The sequence below is a fragment of the Watersipora subatra genome, chromosome 7 (assembly GCF_963576615.1).
Source record: "Watersipora subatra chromosome 7, tzWatSuba1.1, whole genome shotgun sequence".
Taxonomy (NCBI): Eukaryota; Metazoa; Bryozoa; class Gymnolaemata; order Cheilostomatida; family Watersiporidae; genus Watersipora; species Watersipora subatra.
The window spans coordinates 14,450,248-14,472,207 of record NC_088714.1 but is presented as its reverse complement, the minus strand read 5'-3'; the positions used below and the strand labels follow the sequence as shown (position 1 = coordinate 14,472,207).

The 21,960-nt window shown below is 37.1% G+C and overlaps 1 protein-coding gene across 1 annotated transcript; it reads right to left on the bottom strand.

Moving 5' to 3' along the window:
- Window positions 1-1,245: 1,245 nt before the first annotated feature.
- On the bottom strand, window positions 1,246-20,073 carry LOC137401135 (zinc finger FYVE domain-containing protein 1-like). The gene is made up of 11 exons (XM_068087508.1): window positions 19,422-20,073; window positions 19,185-19,316; window positions 18,279-18,494; window positions 15,599-15,752; window positions 14,886-15,097; window positions 12,864-13,061; window positions 11,469-11,651; window positions 6,152-6,355; window positions 5,723-5,909; window positions 4,971-5,081; window positions 1,246-2,735 (listed from the first exon to the last, which is right to left on the bottom strand). Exons 1-11 carry the CDS (start codon window positions 19,941-19,943, stop codon window positions 2,503-2,505), a joined length of 2,352 nt encoding a protein of 783 aa, XP_067943609.1. The 5' UTR covers window positions 19,944-20,073; the 3' UTR covers window positions 1,246-2,502.
- Window positions 20,074-21,960: the final 1,887 nt, after the last annotated feature.

Sequence of the window (21,960 nt, the reverse complement as noted above, 5' to 3'; positions counted from 1 at the left end):
ATATTTGATACGGGGTCTTCGGTAAAACCCGAAGTGTTTGTCATAAACTAGTGCTATGATAAGTTTTATACTGAGCTTTTTATTGGCCTTTCAGTTCACGTGAGAACATCATGTGACAAGACAATAACTAAACTGTAATGACTGCGTCAAATAAATAAACAGGTTCCAATCTACGGCGGCTTTTCGTTTTTGAGCTTTTAAGAGCTTGTAATCGCATTTCCACATATTTGGCACCTACAACACAACAGAGTAAGACATGGTGAATCTTTTGATACCAAATAACTGTAATGTGAATTTTGTAGCAAGTAAACCTTTATTAAAGCATTGTTAATAGGTCTATGGCCCCCTGACCAAGAATTCGCACCCTACTGCTTTAAAAATTCAAAGTTGCACTATATAGATCATTTCAAGATTTGTGATATAGCCCTCAAAGTCCACAAAACTTGTTAAATTTGAATAGCTTTCGGGTCACCGCTCCTTTTGAAATCGTGCGTAATCGACTAGTTGCACTAAGTCAGGATGCCTGATTCCAATGCTGAGATTTTTTTTACTTTCACTACAGATAAAATGGCTGAGTATTATCTTTTCTATTGTCAAACAATCCCCTCACAACAACTACCTTCGCATGCATTTAGCGAAGCGAAATGGCATTTAGATTTTACCATTTCTGCGTTTCGTGGTGGAAGCAACTACAAACGACTTCGAAACATGAATACACAGTGAATGATTACAGTGGTTAATACAGTTAATTCAAAACACGATGTGCTGATATAGAGCAAATCTATCCTGGGCATGGCTCTCTTAGGGGGTGGGGGGAGAAAGAGAGCTGTCTTTCTCCCCCCCAAGAGAGCCATGCCCAGGCTAGAGCAAATCCTACCCTCCGTATTGACATAATGCTTCATTCAAACTTACGGCTGCTAGTCAATCCAACGGCTGTTCTACCAAGTGATATCCTCATATACCAGATGACTTGCAGTGCAAAAAAGATTTGCATTAGTAGCTATGAAGCATCCGAAATAATTGATAAAATATCTGGTTATCATTCCCTAAATTATGAATTTAAGCGGCACGTGTGAGCATTTGGTTTCTTAAAATTATATCTACATGAAGACTAGTCCTTCTGCAAGGCATATCTTACTATGTCCTATTTCTTGACTCGTCTTAAATGAATGTTATGTGTAACCGAGGATTTTCAAGATATTTGATTGTAATACAAGCAAAAGCCTCGCTACATAAAGCATGATGTTCTGTACCAATGTCTTTGTATTATGATAATTAAGAATAAAATATATTTTTGTTTTACAAATAAATTATATATAATACATATAATTAGGTATAGTGCACAGCAAAGTAAACAAAAATTCATAATATTAATATATATTTAGAAAAGAACAATGAATGGGAACGTCTAATGCTATCACCATACACCAGCGAGCTTATAATAGTTAGCCAATTCTCAAACAAATATCATTTACTCGTGCCTGTAAATTGTGCAGTTAGGGCAAGCCAAAAATGCACCATAAATATGTAAGGACATGACCCTAGAAGAGGTGGACAAAACCTTCAGAAAATTACAGAAGTATAAATATTGAGTATATTTGTGTATATCTGCCTACATCATACAAGTCGATCACGATTTTTTTGCATAATTCAAGAAAATACTAAGAAAAAGCATATTGTGAAATTTTTTATCGACTAACACATAAGAATTGCAATATAACCTAGTTGTCAGCGCTCGAGGTCTCATGACGAGTACATCAAAAATATTACCTCTTAAGACCTCGATAACATTTGAAAAATTTTATGACAAATCTACTAAGGCAATCACGCAGATATGTCTAAAAGAAATATATTACATTGTTCTCATGAGAGGTTCTCAAACATTCGAGGAAATACTTTGAATATGTGAAAAATGCTAAGAAAACCAAGTGCTCCATCAATCACTTTGAAGACCCTTGGTAATGCTGCCAATATAGCTCTAAAGGTGGAGGTCCTTTTTACTACAGACATAGCGACTATGGATTCAACTCATTCTTGGCACACCAATTATTCCCTTTTCGTTCCGACTTAGTAGCTGTCAAATACTTTTGTAACATTTCACACCATTTTGTACAATTTAATTAAAAAAAGCAAACCACGAACATCATTGCTGTCAGAAAATTGCCCGGTACACATTTACACGCATGATTTATGCTTATTCAGTAGCTGGCAAGAAGTTCATTAATATTAAAATATTAGTTCATCAAAATAGGAGCGTTAATGAGTACTTGCTATAAGGAAATTTTAAGGTAAAACTGAAAACATTATAGAAAGAGGAGTGACCAGAGTAGAACAATTATACGTACTGGAACCAAAAAGACAAACCGTAGACCTAACCATAGCTATCACCAATCAGGCGCTGAAGGCAGCATTACTAACCAATCGATGAGCTGACAATAAAGAACAGCTGTGACTAAACATAACTTCGATAAGGCTATTCTGACAGACAAGTGACCTTGAGTCTCAAAGACCTCCTTCCTTTTTATAACAATTATCACAAACTCTTACGGCTCTATCCCAGCCCCGCGAGGGCACCTGTCTCTGGTTGGCGGAGCAGCTGTTGCAGACGCCGTGTCCACAAGCGCGACAGTGGTGTATCGTTAATTTAGGCCCGAATTCTGCCTGACATTGATGGCATGTCTTGATTAGATGGTCGGGTATCCAGTAGGTAGGACGGGCAGAATCCTTTATGAAGTCTGAAACAGAAGAGGTAGAACTCTAGGCATGGAATAAGCGTGGTGCAGCCAGACATTGTAAAATGTCTTTAAAACTACTAGTTATCTGAATATGACAAGAAATCTTCATCTCTGAATCGAATCTTTCGCTACCGCAAGCCGCATAGTACAGCTTGGCAGCGTTTGTCAAGGGCTAAGAGCTGCATGCAATGGCTCTAGTAGGCTTTGAAGGATATGCTTCTGATTAGTGAGTAGTTAATTAACTAGCCTATAGTATCTGTACTTAACAAAAGGAAACGAATATCTGTATGCGTTGAACCAATAGGGAATACGTTTACAACACATCTATGAGAGTAGTTTCACATCGCAACAACTTAAATTTTTATCGCAATTTCTTCTTACCGATGACCAATCGTGTCAGATGCCGTACAGTTACGAAGGCAGGGTTGGTTTGATATATATCGCTTGATATATATCATCGACATATATCGCTGATAGATATGATGTTTTTAGGTAAAAAAAATCAATATTTTTGAAAAATAACCATTTTATCATTGCGTTTTGGCCTTACAACTATTGCAAACAATCTAAAAATGCTAAATAACACCTAAACTCATCAAATACTTGCATAGGGGCCTATTAGGCTTATCCAACACAAAAAAACAAAGACAGCCAGACCAAGGCGGTGACATTGGCTAGACCAATTATTTAGTGTTTGAGTTGAGCAGAGTTTTTCAGATCTAAATTGTATTCCTTCATCCCAGTACTACCGCCCTAACCTGATTATCTCATGTTAAACTGTTATATTTTATTGCCTTATTGGACGACCAGTCTGCTGAAAACCCATTGAACTTCATAATCCATGATTTTGAATTAGACAATCTGACATCCAAAAACAGAATTGTAAGCGCATTACACTGACTCACTGAGATGACAGAATAACTCATCTCATCATTTTCTGTAAAAATCTTTTAATGAATAGCGTCAAAAGATTCTTGGCTCAGTATAAAATCTATAAATATGATGATATAACTCTGACTGCTAGTGTTGAGTGTGGGTTTTCATCATGTGAACTGGTTCACAGCAAGTTGAGAAATTGTCTCAGTGTGGTGAAGGCTGGCAAGCTGGTGTTTGATTACAAATACCTAAACTAGACAAGAGTAGGACATTAGAACATGCATTGACAATCATAGTATTTACTATTTGCACTATTTTGTTTGCATTGATGTCATGATTTCCAACCCAATGTTTGACGAACATTTTCATATTTATAAATATCATTGTTATACTAGGCTTACAATAATTAAAGTTTTTGGTAATAAACATTGCTGACTGGTCCCATACCACCTATAAAATACATCAATCACAATGTTAACACCATACAAATTCAACCTAGCTTCACATTTTTTTTTCTAAAAAATGTCATTTGTTTCCAAAATATCATAAATATCAATAAATATCATGATATATACCAGTGATATGATAATTTTGCCAACCCTGTATGAAGGTTTCACTTATTGAAGATCAATAGACATGGAGTGATAATTGAACAATAGTACTACTGGGAGCAAGTATTTATTTTATTTTTAGCAATAATATAATGCCGTAAGCTGTAATAATACTGCTAATTCACCCGATTCTGACATGCTCATGGTAGCAGTAGTGAAAATAGCAGCAAGTGTTCGAGCTCATTCTGCAACACATTTGTGGTGTTTTTTATGGCATCCTATGATGTGAAATTCGATGTTTATTTGGTATCGAAACATATTCATAGACCACGTGATTTAAAAGATAAGTGCTCATGCGCTATATTACGTTTAACCAAATATGTAGTTATGTCCAGTAAAAAAATTAATTTGGTAGCGAAATAGTTAAAATTAGTTAAAATTTTTCTCTTTTTCTCAGCTCATACCTAAGATAGAAAAAACAACTACCCTTGAACATCAGAAATTGACAACATTCTGTATATAAGGCATAATATATTTATCATCATGTTGGCAAATGCATGCTCGCAAGAACACAAGAAACTGCCTAACTGTATATTCATAGCAACATACGTGCCGAGTTGCTACAAAAACCTTTCATTGTATCACACACAGAGGCCAAGATAAGGACTTACTGGGCAACAGCACCCTATGCAACTACCCACATTTACTCATGTATAATGCACACCATAATTTTTATTGAAGATAAGTACAAAATTTTGCGATTATACACGAATAAACACAACAACTATCAGATGCTGGTAATACGTACCTATAGGGTAGTCTATCGCCACCGACGCAACTGCACCCAAAACTGACTGCATATTCTCCACTATTTGTCTGGGCACTAGAGAGTTGGGCTCTCCAGTCGCTCCTTCAGCTCCTATAGATATCCATAATTCATGGTATGAACAAACAATAAGCCAACGATTATCATCACTTTATAATAATTGAAATACTAATATGTCTCCACTTATTAATAATTTTATGCAGCTTAACCTTAGCAATATGTAGAAGTTGACAACGCGTTAGGGCTGAGTGACCTCAAAAATAATATTTAAAAAATGTGATGAAACCAACTGCATTCCTGAAAAACTTCATGCATATTTAAATGCAATGAAGTCATTATTAGCTCCATTTTGCAGACAACTTTCTACTGAGCATTGTTCCTCTGTAGTTCATGCAGATTAAACAAACTGTTTTTGAGTTATGAGCAAGATAATAAGAGCAAAACAACCATTTCTTCAAAATTTATTCACCTACAGGAGGGAAAACTCTGAAAGTAAACCCAGTTCAGGGATTACAAAAGGATTCAGTAGGAACATTACACTTTCTGCTGATACTGGTAATACTGGAAAGCATACTACATGTATACCTCTATAAAACACCTGACAATTCTACTAGCTGCACTGGGCGATCGTCATAGTTACACAGTGAGCAAACGGAAGTTCTTATAGAAAGTAAACAGTTGGAAAGAGAGTGCAAGTGAAGGAGTAAAGGTGTGAACAAAGTGGGTAAGCGTACCTAAGACAACAGTTCCAGGTGGCAGACTGTGGCACTTTTCACACACTCTAACGGGGCTAGGCCCCCAGCCCCTCTCGGGTACAGGCTTGCTAAACTGTGTGCAATCATCACAAAAGCCGGACCCACAGCTTCTACAGTGGTGTTTCTTTTCGTGTTCACTGAATTTGTGATGGCAACTGTGGCAGTTCTGTAGAGATAAATAATACCTTAGAGCTATGGTACTTACGACTGCTAGAGCACATATGACTGTTGGAGTACTAATGATTGCTAGGGTACTCGTGACTGCTAGGGTACTTACGACTGCTAGAGCATATATGACTGTTGGAGTACTGATGACTTCTTACGAGTATAGCACCAATATTAACATATAATTTTTACACTAAGGAAAGAACAAATTTTCTGATGCTTATTATACTTAGCCAAACTCACAATGACATCATTGTTAGGCACCCAATAGGAAGGAGCCACCTGATCAGCAACCCAATCAGAGAGCAGCTTTGTAGGCTTGCTGCTGTAGGCCGACACAGTATCAGCCACCACCTTGACACCATCAAGAAGTTTCCAAGCAGCATTGTGAGTAGCCGTTGGCATGCCAGCCTGGCCAGGCCAGATGTGCTTTATCTCTGTTTGCACCTGAAAGACAAAACACAGATGAACATTCCAGCTATATAATCCACCCGCAATGATTAGCTCACAAACCACAAGACACTACATCTACCTAGGGTATTCAGTAACAGTTGTTTATGGACTGCACCATGAGATACCACAAAACTGAATCCTGGAAATGAAATTGAGTCACAACCACTTGAGCACCTTTAGGTATTCACGAATAATTATGCACATACTTATTATCTGCGCCTTATTGGCACACTTGATGATCTCTCATGGTACACTAGACTGCCAGGTGACTGGTATGAATAATAGAAATACCCATATACAGTCAAACACGAATAACTCACCTATGGATAGGTCGAACACGTTGTTAACTCGAATGGATTTGTTTAGTCTGTTTCCACGCAATGATAAATTGCTTTAAATAACTCGAACTTACCATCATTAACTTGAACAGTTTTTTGCTGAAGGAAATGGTTTCGTTCGTTTTATACAGAAGGAATTTTCAAACGTAAATAATGTACATACATTTTCCTCCGTACTGTATAATAGAACTGGGTAGGAAACCGTATAAAATTGATTAATAGGGTCGCTAAAACATTGGCTTGGTTACGGCAAACTATAAACGTTAGAAAGTATTAGCGACAAAAATATAATAAAGATAGACACAACATGCAAAATACATATTATAGTCCCGAGTGATTCTATGCAGATATATGTATAAGGATAAAATGTCAGAAATAGATTTTCTATCTAATTCTATCAGCTGAGATTTGTTTGTAGCTTTAGGTGATGTGACTGTCAGAACGTTTTCAGATTAAAATCATCAAAATTGATCTCGGTTAAAACGCTAAGAAACAAAATACATGTATGTCTTTTTTCTGAGCATTTCAACCACAATCAAGTTTTGCAAATTTTAATCTGAAACGTTCTGGCAGTCACATCACTTAAGACAACAAACAAATCTCAAGTGGTAAAAATATTTATAATTTTTGATAAAATCTTTTAAAACTTTACATGAGAGGCCCTTAACTTGCAACAAGCAGTCTATGCTTTTGATTTATATATAGTTTGTATATGTACATGTATCTACTGATAAATACATGCACTTTTATTGCACTGTGTATTTATCAGTACATAAATACAGAGCTCTCATAGCTTGAACCCTCGGATAACTCAAACACTTTCGCTCGATTGCGTGAAGTTGGAGTAATCCATGTTTGACTGGACCTTGTTTTTCTCCCCCAAGTACGGCAAGAAAGAAAACAATATTTTTAAAGCTAAGTTATTTGGGAGTCAAATTTGGGAACTTTTACTGACCTCCCGCTTTATATGGAATTTTTGGCGCAATACGAAGTGAAAACTTTATATAAATTCTGAATGTCAACTGGAATTTACGTAATGAGAGGTTTATGCTATAGGAGCATCTGCTGTACTGTTTATGGTGCATGCAGTTTTGGGATATCAGCTTTTCTTTGTCGTATTTTGAGTTATTATCCCTACAATAGGGTAAGGAAAGGCAACTTCAAACAAGTCTGTCATACTTTAAATATTTTACTTCACTGTTAGCGGTGTCGCTTATCACATAACCATGAGATTTTAACAGGAGATAAATCAGGATCTGCTCTAACATGGGTCATAAACTAGAACTCCCAAAGCTGACTAAGAGTCGCTATCCTACTTGGAAGCTTAAGGCTAAACACTAACAAACAGCCAAATGATTGTTTAGGTATTATATGGCTTCGAAACTGCCACTGTGGCAGAAGCTTCAGATAAGTATAAAGAGGAGTATAGAAGCAACGGTGCCAGAGCAAGTCACTATGGAGTATTCTCAGTAAGCTATGAACATAATTTTATTACTGAGTGTGAGAATGTAAAGGATATGCGAGACAAGTCACAATCTCACTTTGAGCGGGGCCGGATCGCAAACCACCTGCTTGTCAAAATGAGTGATTTCCAGACAGTCGTGGATAAAATCCTTACAAACAAAAATCATCTTGAGCATATGAAAACAATGTTCAACAAACTTTCCGCGATAAATGACTGAACACCAAGCAGTCACTCCTTTTCGGGAGTGTTTTAACCAGCTCTGATCCGGTAGTCATTGCGCGAGTAACTCTCAAGTACATGTCAAATGTCCTTAATGAGGAACAAAAATAATCGGAGGAGAAGTTTACCAGCTGGGGATTGGTATCTCAAGTGGCAACAGAAAACATGCTAATTCTGATATTATTTTTTTAGCTGACTGTCCTAAAGCGGACAGTAGGTCCTCCAGCGAGTGCCATGTGTGGTAGTGCTAAACATTACCAGAGGTCTCAAGAACAACAGCGGTCCTTCTGGTCAACGAATATGGCCAAGAGGCTGAACAACCACTTTTTGATAGTATTGAAATCGTGAAAGGCATCTAATTAATTGGATAATAGCATAAATTGGTTCAATATATACAGTTTTTACCAAATGTTCAGTTTCGTAGGGAATACAAATATTTTTGATAAGCATAAAAAGACATGTGCCTCTTACAAAACTTACTAGATGCTGTTGAGCTGAACACAGACCTTTTCCGATTCAACCTAAATTGTCTTCATATACTGAGAAAACTGAATACAACCAAAATTGTTTTTGTTACATTCATTAAACTTACAGTTTACAACTTTGACTATAGGGTTCAAGTGATATTTTTTAATGACTGAGTAGGAAGAAAGGACACAAACATGTGGCTTTATATCAATAAACGTAACTTATATTGTTTAACATGTAAGTTTTATTAGCTTTATACATTAATAAATTTTCTCACGACCAAACACGAGCGGAGCGATTGTTTGAGAGATTTATGATAAATGCATGTGCACACAACTCATGAAAATTATTCATCAACACTGTCGCAAACCCTTGTACCGAAATCTCATCAACAAATTTAACCATTTTTCAATGGAGTCGTTTAAGTATAATAACGATACAAAACACATATAAACCTATTTAAATATGTTACCAAGTCTTTGAAAATTGTCGACAATATCCTAAAACTTACCCATCTGATCGGATTATACACAAATAGACAGATTAATTTGGCCGAAACTCGCAATAAAAAACTTGACAAGCTTTTTTAATCAAAATTAGGGCCGGCCAACGATACGCCAATAAAGCCGTACGACAGATAGCAGAACTATTAAGAAGGGCACATTTCAGGAGAAAAAACATGCTCATTTCACCAGTCTATGACATTGTCGAATTGCCGAAGGTTTCTAATATTTTTCCGTTTTTGATATCTTGCAAAAATATTTAATTATAAGAATAATTATTTGATTTTATAAAATTATCATAAGAATAATTATTCGAATTTATTTGTCCGAAGGTTTCTGTAATAAACGTAGACCATTTGAGGCGTAGACCGATTTACAGGTACGAAATTGTGGTACACAGTCTATCAGCCCATGTTTTTTCCCAATTACCGAAGGTTTCATCAAATTATTTAAAGATTAGCCAAAATTCTTTACATCTTACGTACAAGCTAGGGCCAAACTACAACGCCCCTGTATGACGAAAACATTTTTTTATTTTGCTCCAGTTTGCAGAAAACTTGTGAACGCTCATACTTGCTTTCTGCTAGATCGCTATCAAAGCCATTCTACATAACCAACTTTCAAACTGTGTATATTACACAGCAGCTTGCCATTTTACTTCTAATCTTGCATTTCAGAGTTATAATGAACATACTTCCTTATTGTTGTTAAATTACATACATTACAGTAGGTTAGGCCTACAGCTTTAATTAATATTTATTTTATTGTTGTAAAACATAGGTTTGAGAGAGTAGTAGATTAGGTGTGAATTTTTTACAACCTTTTGTTTAGCATAATTGACATTGTGAATTTAATTTCAAAACAACTTGACAACTACTATGGACATGCAACACCGCGTCGCGGCCGACGCAGTGACTGTCCAGGTGTCTCTCAATTATTACAGCTCAATAGGAGGATAAATAGAAGGTCCTCACAGCAACCATCAACAGCAAATGCTAATGTTCAACAACACACTACTCAAATTAATAACAACAACTCATCTGATTCAGAGAATTTTTTAGCAGATGTTGTAGGCGATGTTAATGACATGGACTTGGCAGCCCCTTTGTCTCCAGATGATGATCATGATTTTATGGACATCATTGACCAAGAAAATATTGCACAAAACAACATTGCTCCTCCCAATGCTGCCCCCCTTCATCACATTCCTCATTTTTAATCTTTAGATTGTCCTGATTTTCAAGAACTGCGTAACAACTTTCTAGGCAGACTTGACAACATATCTCAGCTCACGCGTACTGGATGTAATGAGAAACATTTCATTACATACAATGCTGAAACACAACTATGTCATACATGCCAACAAGTTGCCCTGTCAAATTCCTAGATTACTAGAATTTCCTTTTTGAAGTCGTGCTCCCTCAAATTTATTTTATATCATCTCGAACAACTCTCATTTATACTATACTCTGTCAATTCCTGCTGACAACTACTTTTTCAACCACCAGCACTACCCTTTCTTTTTTCCATTATCACTTATTCCATTATCAGGTCGTGGGCTGTATGACAGGGAAATTTCTAGTTTAAATTTGTTGAAAGCAAATTTAGATCTGTCTCCCTTGTTATATCCTTCATCTGAAGCAAACAAAATGAGGTCACTTTCTTATCTTTAGTATTGGTCATGCAATTCTTCATTAAGCGAGTATGGCAAGGCAAAATTAAAAACAATGGGATGTTTTAATACCTCATTTGGCTATAGTAGATAAAGTTATACAGAAGGTTTGGACAAAAGAGATCTCTTTGCCCATTGATACAAATTTATTTGTTAGTCAGCTGAGAGGATAGTCAGCTGCTAAGCCATGATGACAATAATTCGCATTTCTCACTAACTTGGCTTCATAGACAAACTTGTCGAGCGTTTATAAAGTGTTCCTCAAATCAATTATTCCTGATCAAAATAAAGTTGTCTACCCCTTAAAAATTTTGCAAACATGTAGACTTTGCACTGTCACACCTCCCTCAAGCCTCACCCTAGATTAGGCGAGTAGGCGTAATTAAAGCCAATTGCAGATTTCTCTAGTGTTTAATGTGGTATGATTCCTTGCCATACTCACAGCACTCTCAGTTGGCTCCTTGTTGCCATACCAATGCTCTCGTGACTTGTATATTACACCGCACTCCCTGCACTCCAATACATAGCCAGCCAGCATGTACTTGGCCACACCGACTATGCTGTTGTCGTCTGAGGCGCAGGTCTTGGGGACAACCTCATTTTTTCTGCCTTTCTCCAAGCACCTCTAAAGTTGGTAAATTAGGGATAGACTAGATATACATCATGATTGGTTGTATGACTCGTTGACACGATGAATCCAGTTAAAGTCAATGACGGTGAGATGACTGTTGCAGGTGCACGTCACATGGTTATAACTTTATATTTTAATGCAAACCTTAAAGGTTGACTTGCTATAAAATTCACATTACAGTTATTTGATATGAAAAGATTCACCATGTCTTACTCTGTTGTGTTGTAGGTGCAAAGAATGTGGGAATGTGATTACAAGCTCTTAAAAGCTAAAAAATGAACAGTTAATCGCAGCCACACGAGACAGCCGTAGTTTGGATTCGCTTTCCAAAACGACTCAAATGGGACGTACTTGTTACAGGATGGTTTCTGTTTACACTTTCATGCAATCTCATTCGTCAAAATATTTTCACAAATATTCTTCACGCAATCAATAAAACCATGTCTATTGTTCTTACGCGTCTGTTTTATCGTCATTGTAATGCTGTCACTTTTAGCACTGATATCTTATAACTTACCGTAAAAAATCGTTAAACTTTTCAACTTTGGCTCGAATGAGTACATATCATTGTCTGATAATCATGATGAGCCTGTTGGTTACCTGTGATAATCGAAAAGTGCTGCAAAAATTATTTTCGAAGTATTCGGTCACATGATCAGATTACGACTTGACGATTTGATCAAGCCGAAAGAAAACTGTAAAGTAGCGAGCATCTATATTTGATACGGGGTCTTCGGTAAAACCCGAAGTGTTTGTCATAAACTAGTGCTACAATAAGTTTTATATTGAGCTTTTTATTGGCCTTTCAATTCCCGTGAGAACATCACGTGACAAGACGACAACCAAACTGCAATGAATACGTCAAATAAATAAAGAGATTCCAATCTATGGCGGCTTTTCGTTTTTGAGCGTTTATGAGCTTGTAATCACATTTCCACGTGTTTGGCACCTACAAAACAACAGAGTAAGACATGGTGAATTTTTTGATACCAAATAACTGTAATGTGAATTTTGTTGCAAGTCAACCTTTAAAGCTCACACCTCACGGTGGACTGGGTTGAGTGAAAAATATTTAGCTAATACTAACTTTCCGAAACAATACTATATACATTATATGCAATGTGATGCTTGCATAAAGCACAGTCTACATATAATAAGAGTTGTGATACCATGCATAGACATGCACAACGAAGAGAAGGAACCAACCTTGCATATGTAAGATCTATTATCATATGTATGCACGTATTTGCAGGCTCCTGCGAAATGGTGATTCGCTCGATGGTTCATGGACAGAGAGCACCTGTTAGTGCATGCCAGGCACTTGGATGCGCATGTGAAAAACTCATCTGGGAAACTGTTAGGGGAATGGCTGTATATGTCACCTTTGAACTTATCATTTAGAATCTGCAGAATATTTAGATGCAAATGTAAAAAATATGTTTTATATGTGACCTATATTCAAAAACATAGTATAAGTGTTGACATATTCTACTTGTATGAACTAGGGATACGTGTTTGCTAAAGTTCAACTACCTGTGTGTATCTTGCCTACACAAGAGCCGGATATTTTTCATCGTTATCAACTATTACTTGAAACAGATAAGAGTTACACAGGCATAAAGTCGGAACACAGTTATAAACAAACAACTGTATCACACTTTTCAATAACAAATACATGAGGATCTTACCAAAAACAAGTGTCTATTTAGTATATCAGTAATAAATTTTTTATTATGGGATATTATAAATTATTGAACGAAAAGGAAAATTGGATGGGATTATTGACCTATGAATATACAGACGGTTCCCAACTTACGAACGAGTTACGTTCCGAACGATTGTTCGTAAGGTGAATTTGTTCGTAAGTTGCTTCAGTGCTATATTTTGTATTATAATTTATGTTTAAGGCCTATATAAGTATATTGAAGGTTTATATAAGCATGTTTAAGGCTTGTATAAGTAACCTGTATTGGTTTGTACTGAAAAAAAATTTAATAAAATGGAGATAATACTTTGGTGGACACCGGGCCATGACACTGCATTTCTCATTTATTGTATGTCTTGTCCTTTTTACTATATTGTAGTTTTAATCGTTATGCTATCACTTATCGTTGTTGTCTTATTTTTTTGTATGTGTTGTCCGTTTATTATATCATTGTTTCACTTGTTATGCTATTGCTATATCTGATATCCCGTCATAACACTATCCCTTATCGTCACTTATATTGTTGTTATACCAAAGCACGAGCAGTCCTATTTATTCACCTTTTTAGTCGGTGTTCTTACCATTTGCCGTTAGCCGGAACGGTTGATATTATTGTATATAAAGGAGCGCTCTCACTTAGTTGAGCAGAGCAGATAGCCGTACGCTCCTTAGCTAGTGAAATTTCCTTCGCTAATTAAAAGCTGAATGAAACTACACGCACTCTCTTCTCTTTATTTATTAGTCTAGATCGTGCCAAGGCCCGCAAATCCTTTTACAATATGTACAGTAAAAATAAAAAAGTTCTTTGCGCACTGGAGATACGTTCACGCACCTATCCACTGCAACGAATTGGGCAGAGAAAGGTGGATGTTGGGTGGTACTTCTGAGTAGTGCCTACGCGCAGACCTGTTCGTATGTACCGTTGTTCGTAACTCGAATGTTCGTAAGTAGGGAACCGTCTGTATAATACTAAACATTACAAACGACATGAAAGAGAAGTAGCTTACATAGCATCGTTCATCCTAACTCAAGAATGAGAAATGTGATGAAATGTCATTTCCTATTAGCCGGTAGCCATTGATAAAATTTGAATAGCCCTCTTTGCATTAACAATAGAATAGTGTAAAGTAGACTAATTTAAAAGTATCCAATATAAGTTAAACTTAGAGCTATATATATCTATGACAGAAACAGTAGAAAAATGAGATAACTCTATCAAAGATAGCGCATTACCCTAAATTGACGAAGATACTATGCATGAGTTGATGAGATGCTGATGAGCTATTAGGCAACATCAAATTTTAAACACACCAACATGCATTGGGAAAAAATTAATCAGTAGGTAAACAATTCCAAATACAAGTGAATCACTGTTGTAAATGTCACTCCTTAGAACATCGCGATCAGATGTGAATCAGTTATCAAACATTTAGTAAATAACTTGCCATATTTTGAACCTAAACTCTGGTCAAAGTAACTCAACGTTTCTCTGTTCAAAGGATTGACAAAGGGTAATAGATTACCTTGAGCATCTCATAGACAATGAGCGGTGACCGTGGAGAACGGACACTGCAGTTGGCTATCTCCTTCTTCAGAGAGCTGATTAGAGGAGCAAAGTTTGTAGGATTCCTAGTCGTCTTCACTCCAACATACTTGATAGAGGAGAAAGAGCTAATATCCACATCTTGGGAGACAAACCGCTCCCGAAGTATTTCATCTCCTGACTTGCCTTTGGCTAGGAACACACATCGCATAGCCTTTGTGCCATATTTCAGCATGCAAAACAAATATGTGTATACAAATATGTGTAAACAAATAGGTTTTACAATATCCAGAAATGAATCTCAGCGATATATTGAATCACACAAAAGTAGCGTGCTAGTTGCTTTACATGTTGCCTGACCTCGTATGCAAGGGTCATCATCCTTTCATATACAATCCCCGAGCAGTACAACAGCCAAATGAACATGTAATGAATGGTAGAGACTTAGTTGGTGATACAGCAATATAAAGAATAGAACGTTCCATCTTACTTCCACTCATGGATAAGCCTCGCACAACAGCTGTAACCATTATTTACATTACTTGCTGCCGTAGTGCTGCACACCTTCATACAGCCCTCCTAATCCCAGTGCCAATTGCTAGTTTTTGCTAAAGGTAATACCTTCAAAATATCAGCCCAACGAGTACTACACGCTGACTTGAGAGTATTAGTTAATTCAGAGCATTAGCTGACCTGAGGCATCTAGAGTGTTGGTCCTCTTTGTCTCATGAAAGACAATGACAGCGGGTCCCATCTCCTGCAGCAACCTATGTCCGGCATGAGACTTGCGCAGTTCTAGCTCCTGCCGAAAGTGCTTGCTGTAGGCCTGAGATGCGTCTCCCAGAAACTGAAAGTAGGTGCCAAAATATGAACTCCCATTCTGCTCTACCAGAACTAGATGTTGTTGGAGGACACCATGTAGAATAAAACATTCTATAAATTTACCAAAACAACTTTTTTAACGGAATCATTGAACTAGATGCGTTATATTTCACAATATATATTCTAGAATACTGGGTGCCATGGCGGTCATTTGCGTTTTAAAAACTGCTGTAGGTAACAGAATATACAGCCATATCTATGCAATAATGGTTCCAAACTAGCCTTTCTGGGTGGAAATTTTGCGATGGAAAGTAGACCACAAGACTTTCCGAATAAATATTTAAATGTGCAAGATTTAACAACATGCTTGGTGTTCCATTGAATGACAAACACTTTGTTGTTTTCTATGGATGATTGAGTTTTCCGTGCAATCTTCTATACATGAAGCTGTGAAACTATAGCAATTATTCTTTGAAAATGGATCCTATAAGGAATCTGTGAAAGCAAACAAAAATCGTTGAAGACTGCAACTGCTGTAGGCGATGGAGACCATTAGAGTTTGCATGAGAAACCATGAGTTGTAATTGCAACCTTTGTCATTCATATCAGTATTAGAGACCACATGTAATACAGGCTATTCCATCTGTTCATATCAGTTCGCTATCTTTAAAGGTTGACTTGCAACAAAATTCACATTACAATTATTTGATATGAAAAGATTCACCATGTGGAAAGGTAATTACAAGCTCTTAAAAGCTCAAAAACGAACAGAAAATCGCAGCCACACGAGATCGCCATAGTTTGGACACTCTTTCCAAAACAGCTCAAATGTGATGTAGTTGTGAGAGATGGTTTCTGTTTACACTTTCATGCAACCTTATTCGTCGAAATATTTTCACAAATATACTTCACGTATTTTCAATAAAACTATGTCTATTGTTCTTACGCGTCTATTTTATCGTCATCGTAATGCTGTCACTTTTAGCAGTGATATCTTATAATTTACCGTACAAATTCGTTTAATTTTTTAGCCTTAGCTTGAAGGAATACATATCATTGTCTGATAATCATGACGGGCCTGTTGGTCACTTGTGATAATCGAAAAGTGCTGCAGAAATTATTTGCGAAGTATTGGGTCACATGATTAGATTATGACATGCCGATTAGACCAAACCAAAACAAAACTGTAAAGTAGCGAGCATCTATATTTGATACGGGGGTCTTCGGTAAAACCCGAAGTGATTGTCATAAACTAGTGCTACGATAAGTTTTATATCGAGCTTTTTATTGGCCTTTTCACGCGACAACATCACGTGACAAGACAATAACCAAATTTCATGGTTACGTCATCGAAATAAAGAGATTCCAATCTACGACGGCTTTTCGTTTTTGAGGTTTTAAGAGCTTGTAATCAAATTTCAACACAATTGGCAGCTACAACACAACAGAGTAAGACATGGTGAATCTTTTGATACCAAATAACTGTAATGTGAATTTTATTGCAAGTCAACCTTTAAAACTGCTTATGTACTATTTTGATTGGAGCCCAAAACACTATTGAACATAACTTGTGAAGTAGTCTCTTCTCATACTATTTCCCCCTGACATTATGAAGCTTTCACGCAATTATTTCTTTGAGCGAACAATCATGCACATGAATGATCAATTTTCAGAGCATAAATGCAAAGTGAACATTCTATGACCATTTTATTAAAGGGATATACAAAATTAGAACGTTCTGCTGCCACCCATCAATAATTAATTGCGAGCCCGATAATCGAAGCTACCATCAATTGAAAACAAAACGCTCTTTTGTGTATGCGCACACAAGTCACTCAATGCCAAGCCCTCACACAATAACAAAGCTTATACATGGTGGTGTAACGTTCAGAAACTGAATGGAAAATCCCAAGAAACTGTGAGCCTGCCAAAAGCCTATTAGGTTCGATTGATTGACATTTGACATTGGTGAGAGCTCAAAGCCTAAAACCAGGGAAATGAACAGCTAATGATAGCATGGCAATTGGTAACAAAAAGAGCAAAGAATGCTGCATAGTGTTGGCATAAGTAATCTCACTCATTCCTCATGTTAAACCTCCTTAAATAATTTGTCTTACTTTTCCTGGATTTTCCAGTTACTACTATACGTAGTATTCAAAACAAGGTCGGCATTGATTTCATCGAACTATAAGTGTGACTCAGTGGTAACTAGATTTTCCATTCACAAAAAGAGCAAACAATGCTGATTGTGTTGGCATAACTCACTCATTCCTCATGTTAAACCTCCTTAGATAATTTGTCTTGCTGTTTCTGGATTTTCCAGTTACTACTATACGTAGTATTCAAAACAAAGTTGACATTAATTTCATTGAACTATAACTGTGACTAAGTGGTATCTGGATTTGGAGTGGAGTTTCACCAGCATCTCTTGAGAATTTAAGAAATGTATGCTGAAAACTGGACCAGACACAAAAACCAGTAATAAATACAAATCATTATTTGGCCCAGTATACAGGACTGAAGCTAGCAAACATGAGTTTATAGCAATCACCTGGAAAAGGTCAGTGTGAAGCCTGTCAGCTGCAGTTCTGTATATGATAACATCAGAGACAGCGAGTATCTTCAACAGGAGTCGTGTTCTCTTATTTTGGTTTTTGGTGACTCCTAGGAGACCTTCTGTGTCAACACACATGACCTTTGTGTCAGGGTCATATGCTGTCCAAACACCGACAGTGCAAGTGTCCTGATCCGCAGACGTAGCAAACACCTACAAGATACAAAAGTGCTAAACTGGACGGCATGAATCTACATTTACTCAACTTTATTGCATACTAACTATAGCAAAATCTGTTGTTCATTATTTGATCAGAAATAGGTTCAAACAAAGTAGCCAACACGGTATCATAGTGCATTGCGTTAGGGGCTATGTCGCTCACATTAGTATTCACCAATATCACTATGTTTCCTTGTAACCATTAATACGAAAGTTTGCGTTAATCTGCCAAATGAAAGCAACACAAATCTGCAAGTCAAGGAAGTTTTGCTACTGGAAAATCTTTATTTAATGTTTCATTCTTGCGAATGATGGAAACGCCACTTGCGAATGATGCACAATAAAATGTCATGCCAGTTATTCAGCGTGACAAGACTGCATCGCTAATTATTGATATATGGCGTAGAACTCCTTATCTTTTTTAACAAAGCGCCAGAGTAGGTTCACAACATGCGAATTTCCATTGAAACATTTATTGCACGGTAACTCAATGTGCATACAATTCTTAATCCCCATCATAAACACATCATCGTCCTAGACACAGCACCACCCTGGAAACATAGTGATTGAATCAAAAGCAAACTATTTACTATGATCAAAATGCTTTGGCAAAGTAGCCAAAACTGCAGTTTTGTCAAATTATGATTCACACCTAACATTACAGGCAAATTTCTTATCATTTACCTCCTGACCGCCAAAGAATGCATGATTCAGTGTGTAGGACTTCCCATCTCCTGTATTACCAAATATAGAAATCACTTTAACTTGAGCATTCATACAACCGAGCTTATGTAGCAATTCTTCTCCACTGCTGACCTTCAAATAACAGGTAACAAATGATTAGGACTTGACAACTGTCATTTTCTGTACAGATAGAAAAGAGTAGTTAAAAATGTTTAGCTGTATTGCAACTAGGCCTACCTGTATAGTTTCTGATTCATCGATTAAAAGAAAGCTTCGGGTAGCGTTAGATGGTCGTCGTTCTGAATTTACGTTTGACGCGGTAGTATGATTAGCTAGTTGTACAGAGCGAATGAGATCACTAACTATGTCCTCGTCTGCATCAAGGTCAGATGCACTGAACTCGTTTGGTGGTACATGCGCTAGTGGGTCCTCCTGGTCTGATCCAATTTCACCATTACGACGGGGATGATTATCTAGACCACCGCCATGTGGGATTATTGAAGATGTTGAGCTTCTATTTTTAGATTTTTTTGAAGGTTTGGATGATTGCCCTCTCATAGCTAAACTTGATAAATCACTTGAAAGAATGGAGTCTAGCCCTAAAGAAAGAAATTCTTCGCTACAAGCGTCAATATCTTCTAGTTCGACAGTCGTGTATGCTAATCCTTCTGAACTACCACTAGAAGACAGTTCAGAAACGCGACTAGGCGCAGACAAATCTTTTTCAATAGTTTCCGATAGCCGTCGTGTGTAAGGCATAGAACTCGGCAAAATACCTCTCTGTCGACCAGAAACGTTACATTCTGAAAAATGTTGAGCACCAGGGTTAATAAAGGTTTCTTGAGCTTCCTTTACCAGATAGGTCGTATCAGTTAGTACTTTATCTATAGATGATACTCGAATTGGAGGATTTGCAGTAAGTTTAAGGGCTGCATTTTTTAACTGCGCGCATTGTTCAGCAGATGTGTCGTTAGCAACTGGCCGAGATGCAGGTTCTGAAGAGTTCTTTAATATATAGGCATCCAACCGGAAACGTTCATGAAAAAAGGAGTCCCCGTCTTTGTGCAATTCTTCTTCGCAATTAGAACACTGACAGGTTCCACACTCTTTGCATGTGATAATCGCAGGAGACTTTTCAGTATCGCAGACAAGCCTTTCTTCACAAAACTTTGATTTATTGTTTGTAGATTTAGTTCTCCTCATCGTCGGACATGATGAAGGCTAAAATGTTGGTTGTCCGCAAAACGCTCATTCGAAATAAGGGGAATGTAATTTATCGCGAGTCAACCATCCATGTACATGTATTACACAGCAAGACTGGAGGGCTGTTCCCATATCAATTATTATACATGTAGGCCTACTTGTATGCGCGCACAGATATACGTACATGTACATGTATTGTTCTATGGCGAGCAATATGAATCGGTCTTACTACGATACAAGTCTAAACAATTCACATAGGTGCTAGGCCAATACGCTAAAAGTCCTCAAAAATCCATTTTTTTGTGGCAAGGTCTTGGACATACATGAGATGTTTTGTCTAGTACCATACCTGCCAACTCTCACGCATTGGCGTGAGACTCACGCAATCACCCCAAAGAAAAAATGAAAATGCGTGAGAAATGCGTGAGATTTTTGCCCAATTTCCAAAATTTTATATATACTATCATTGATACATAAATTGCCCCAAAACCAAATCTCACGCATTGCCCCACTCTTGGGTTGGCAGGTCTGTCTAGTACCTTTAAGACCTGAACTGTTGGCAAATTTAGAGATACTGCGGCTAAAGTCTTCACATGTACCCCTAAATGGCCCCCGAACATGACCATCAAGTGCATTTTCATCCATTTTTACCAAAATTTCAACCTTTTTAGACTCATAAATCCATTTTAAGAACTATTTTCTCTGTTCTAATTGGTGCATATAATATGATAATTGTCTGATGATGGTATAAAACAATTTCTAGCCAATTCTGACCAAAACTGGCAAGTACAGCATAAAAAATATTTCGTTTTTGGCCCAAAACAGCTATCAGCCGCTGAAGGAGAACTAAGCTATATGAGGTAAATATCTGATTAGATTACAACGACCAGTGAGCATGGAAATCATTTGGGCATTCAGATATCCAGTTGAAAGTATCATAATTTGTTCAAAAGCTTAGTGTGACAATTTGACAATAAATCATAAGGGGATAACTCTGGTAATGTACTCCATTACACACAACGCCCGTTGCTTGTTGATTTTGCAGATACATATTATTAATTATGGTACATACAAAACTACATTTACACAATTAACACAGCTTACAACAGCATCACTACATCACTGGGTCTGAGATGTAAGCCAGTGTTGTCAGAATCTTGCAGTTGATGGTACATTTTAACTGTGATATAAGCAAACTCCTTCAGCAGGGATACTTGAAGGCTCTCCAAGCTTACATAATGTGACTGTAATCAAACATGGTCTTTCATTAGAGAGAGAGGCCTGAGCGTTTTCCTAATATGTATGGTGGTAGACAAGGCTTTTCTGGGGCTTTCAATGAGCAAGCTCTTTTTGTTTCAGGTGTTGATGTTGTACGTTGTACAGGAACAGAAACATAGCTGTTTTGGAATATGATACCATTTACTTTATGTGTTGTTCCCTCTCCAGTTTGTGTTTCTTCATTGATGTCTATGTTGTCATACACTAGAGTGGTCGGTCTATGTAAAACATGTTCTTGAGGAACCATGGAATCTTTGTCTACTTCCCTCTGGGTAATGCTGGTCTCAGCTTTGCA

Bases quoted from the DNA above. Each gene is read 5' to 3' on its own strand.
- LOC137401135 (XM_068087508.1), bottom strand. From the start codon at position 19,943: ATGCCTTACACACGACGGCTATCGGAAACTATTGAAAAAGATTTGTCT. The intron at 19,317-19,421 runs GTAGGCCTAGTT...TGTTATTTGAAG, and splicing joins ATGAATCAGAAACTATACAG to GTCAGCAGTGGAGAAGAATT. The intron at 5,910-6,151 runs GTGAGTTTGGCT...TTATCTCTACAG, and splicing joins TGCCTAACAATGATGTCATT to AACTGCCACAGTTGCCATCA.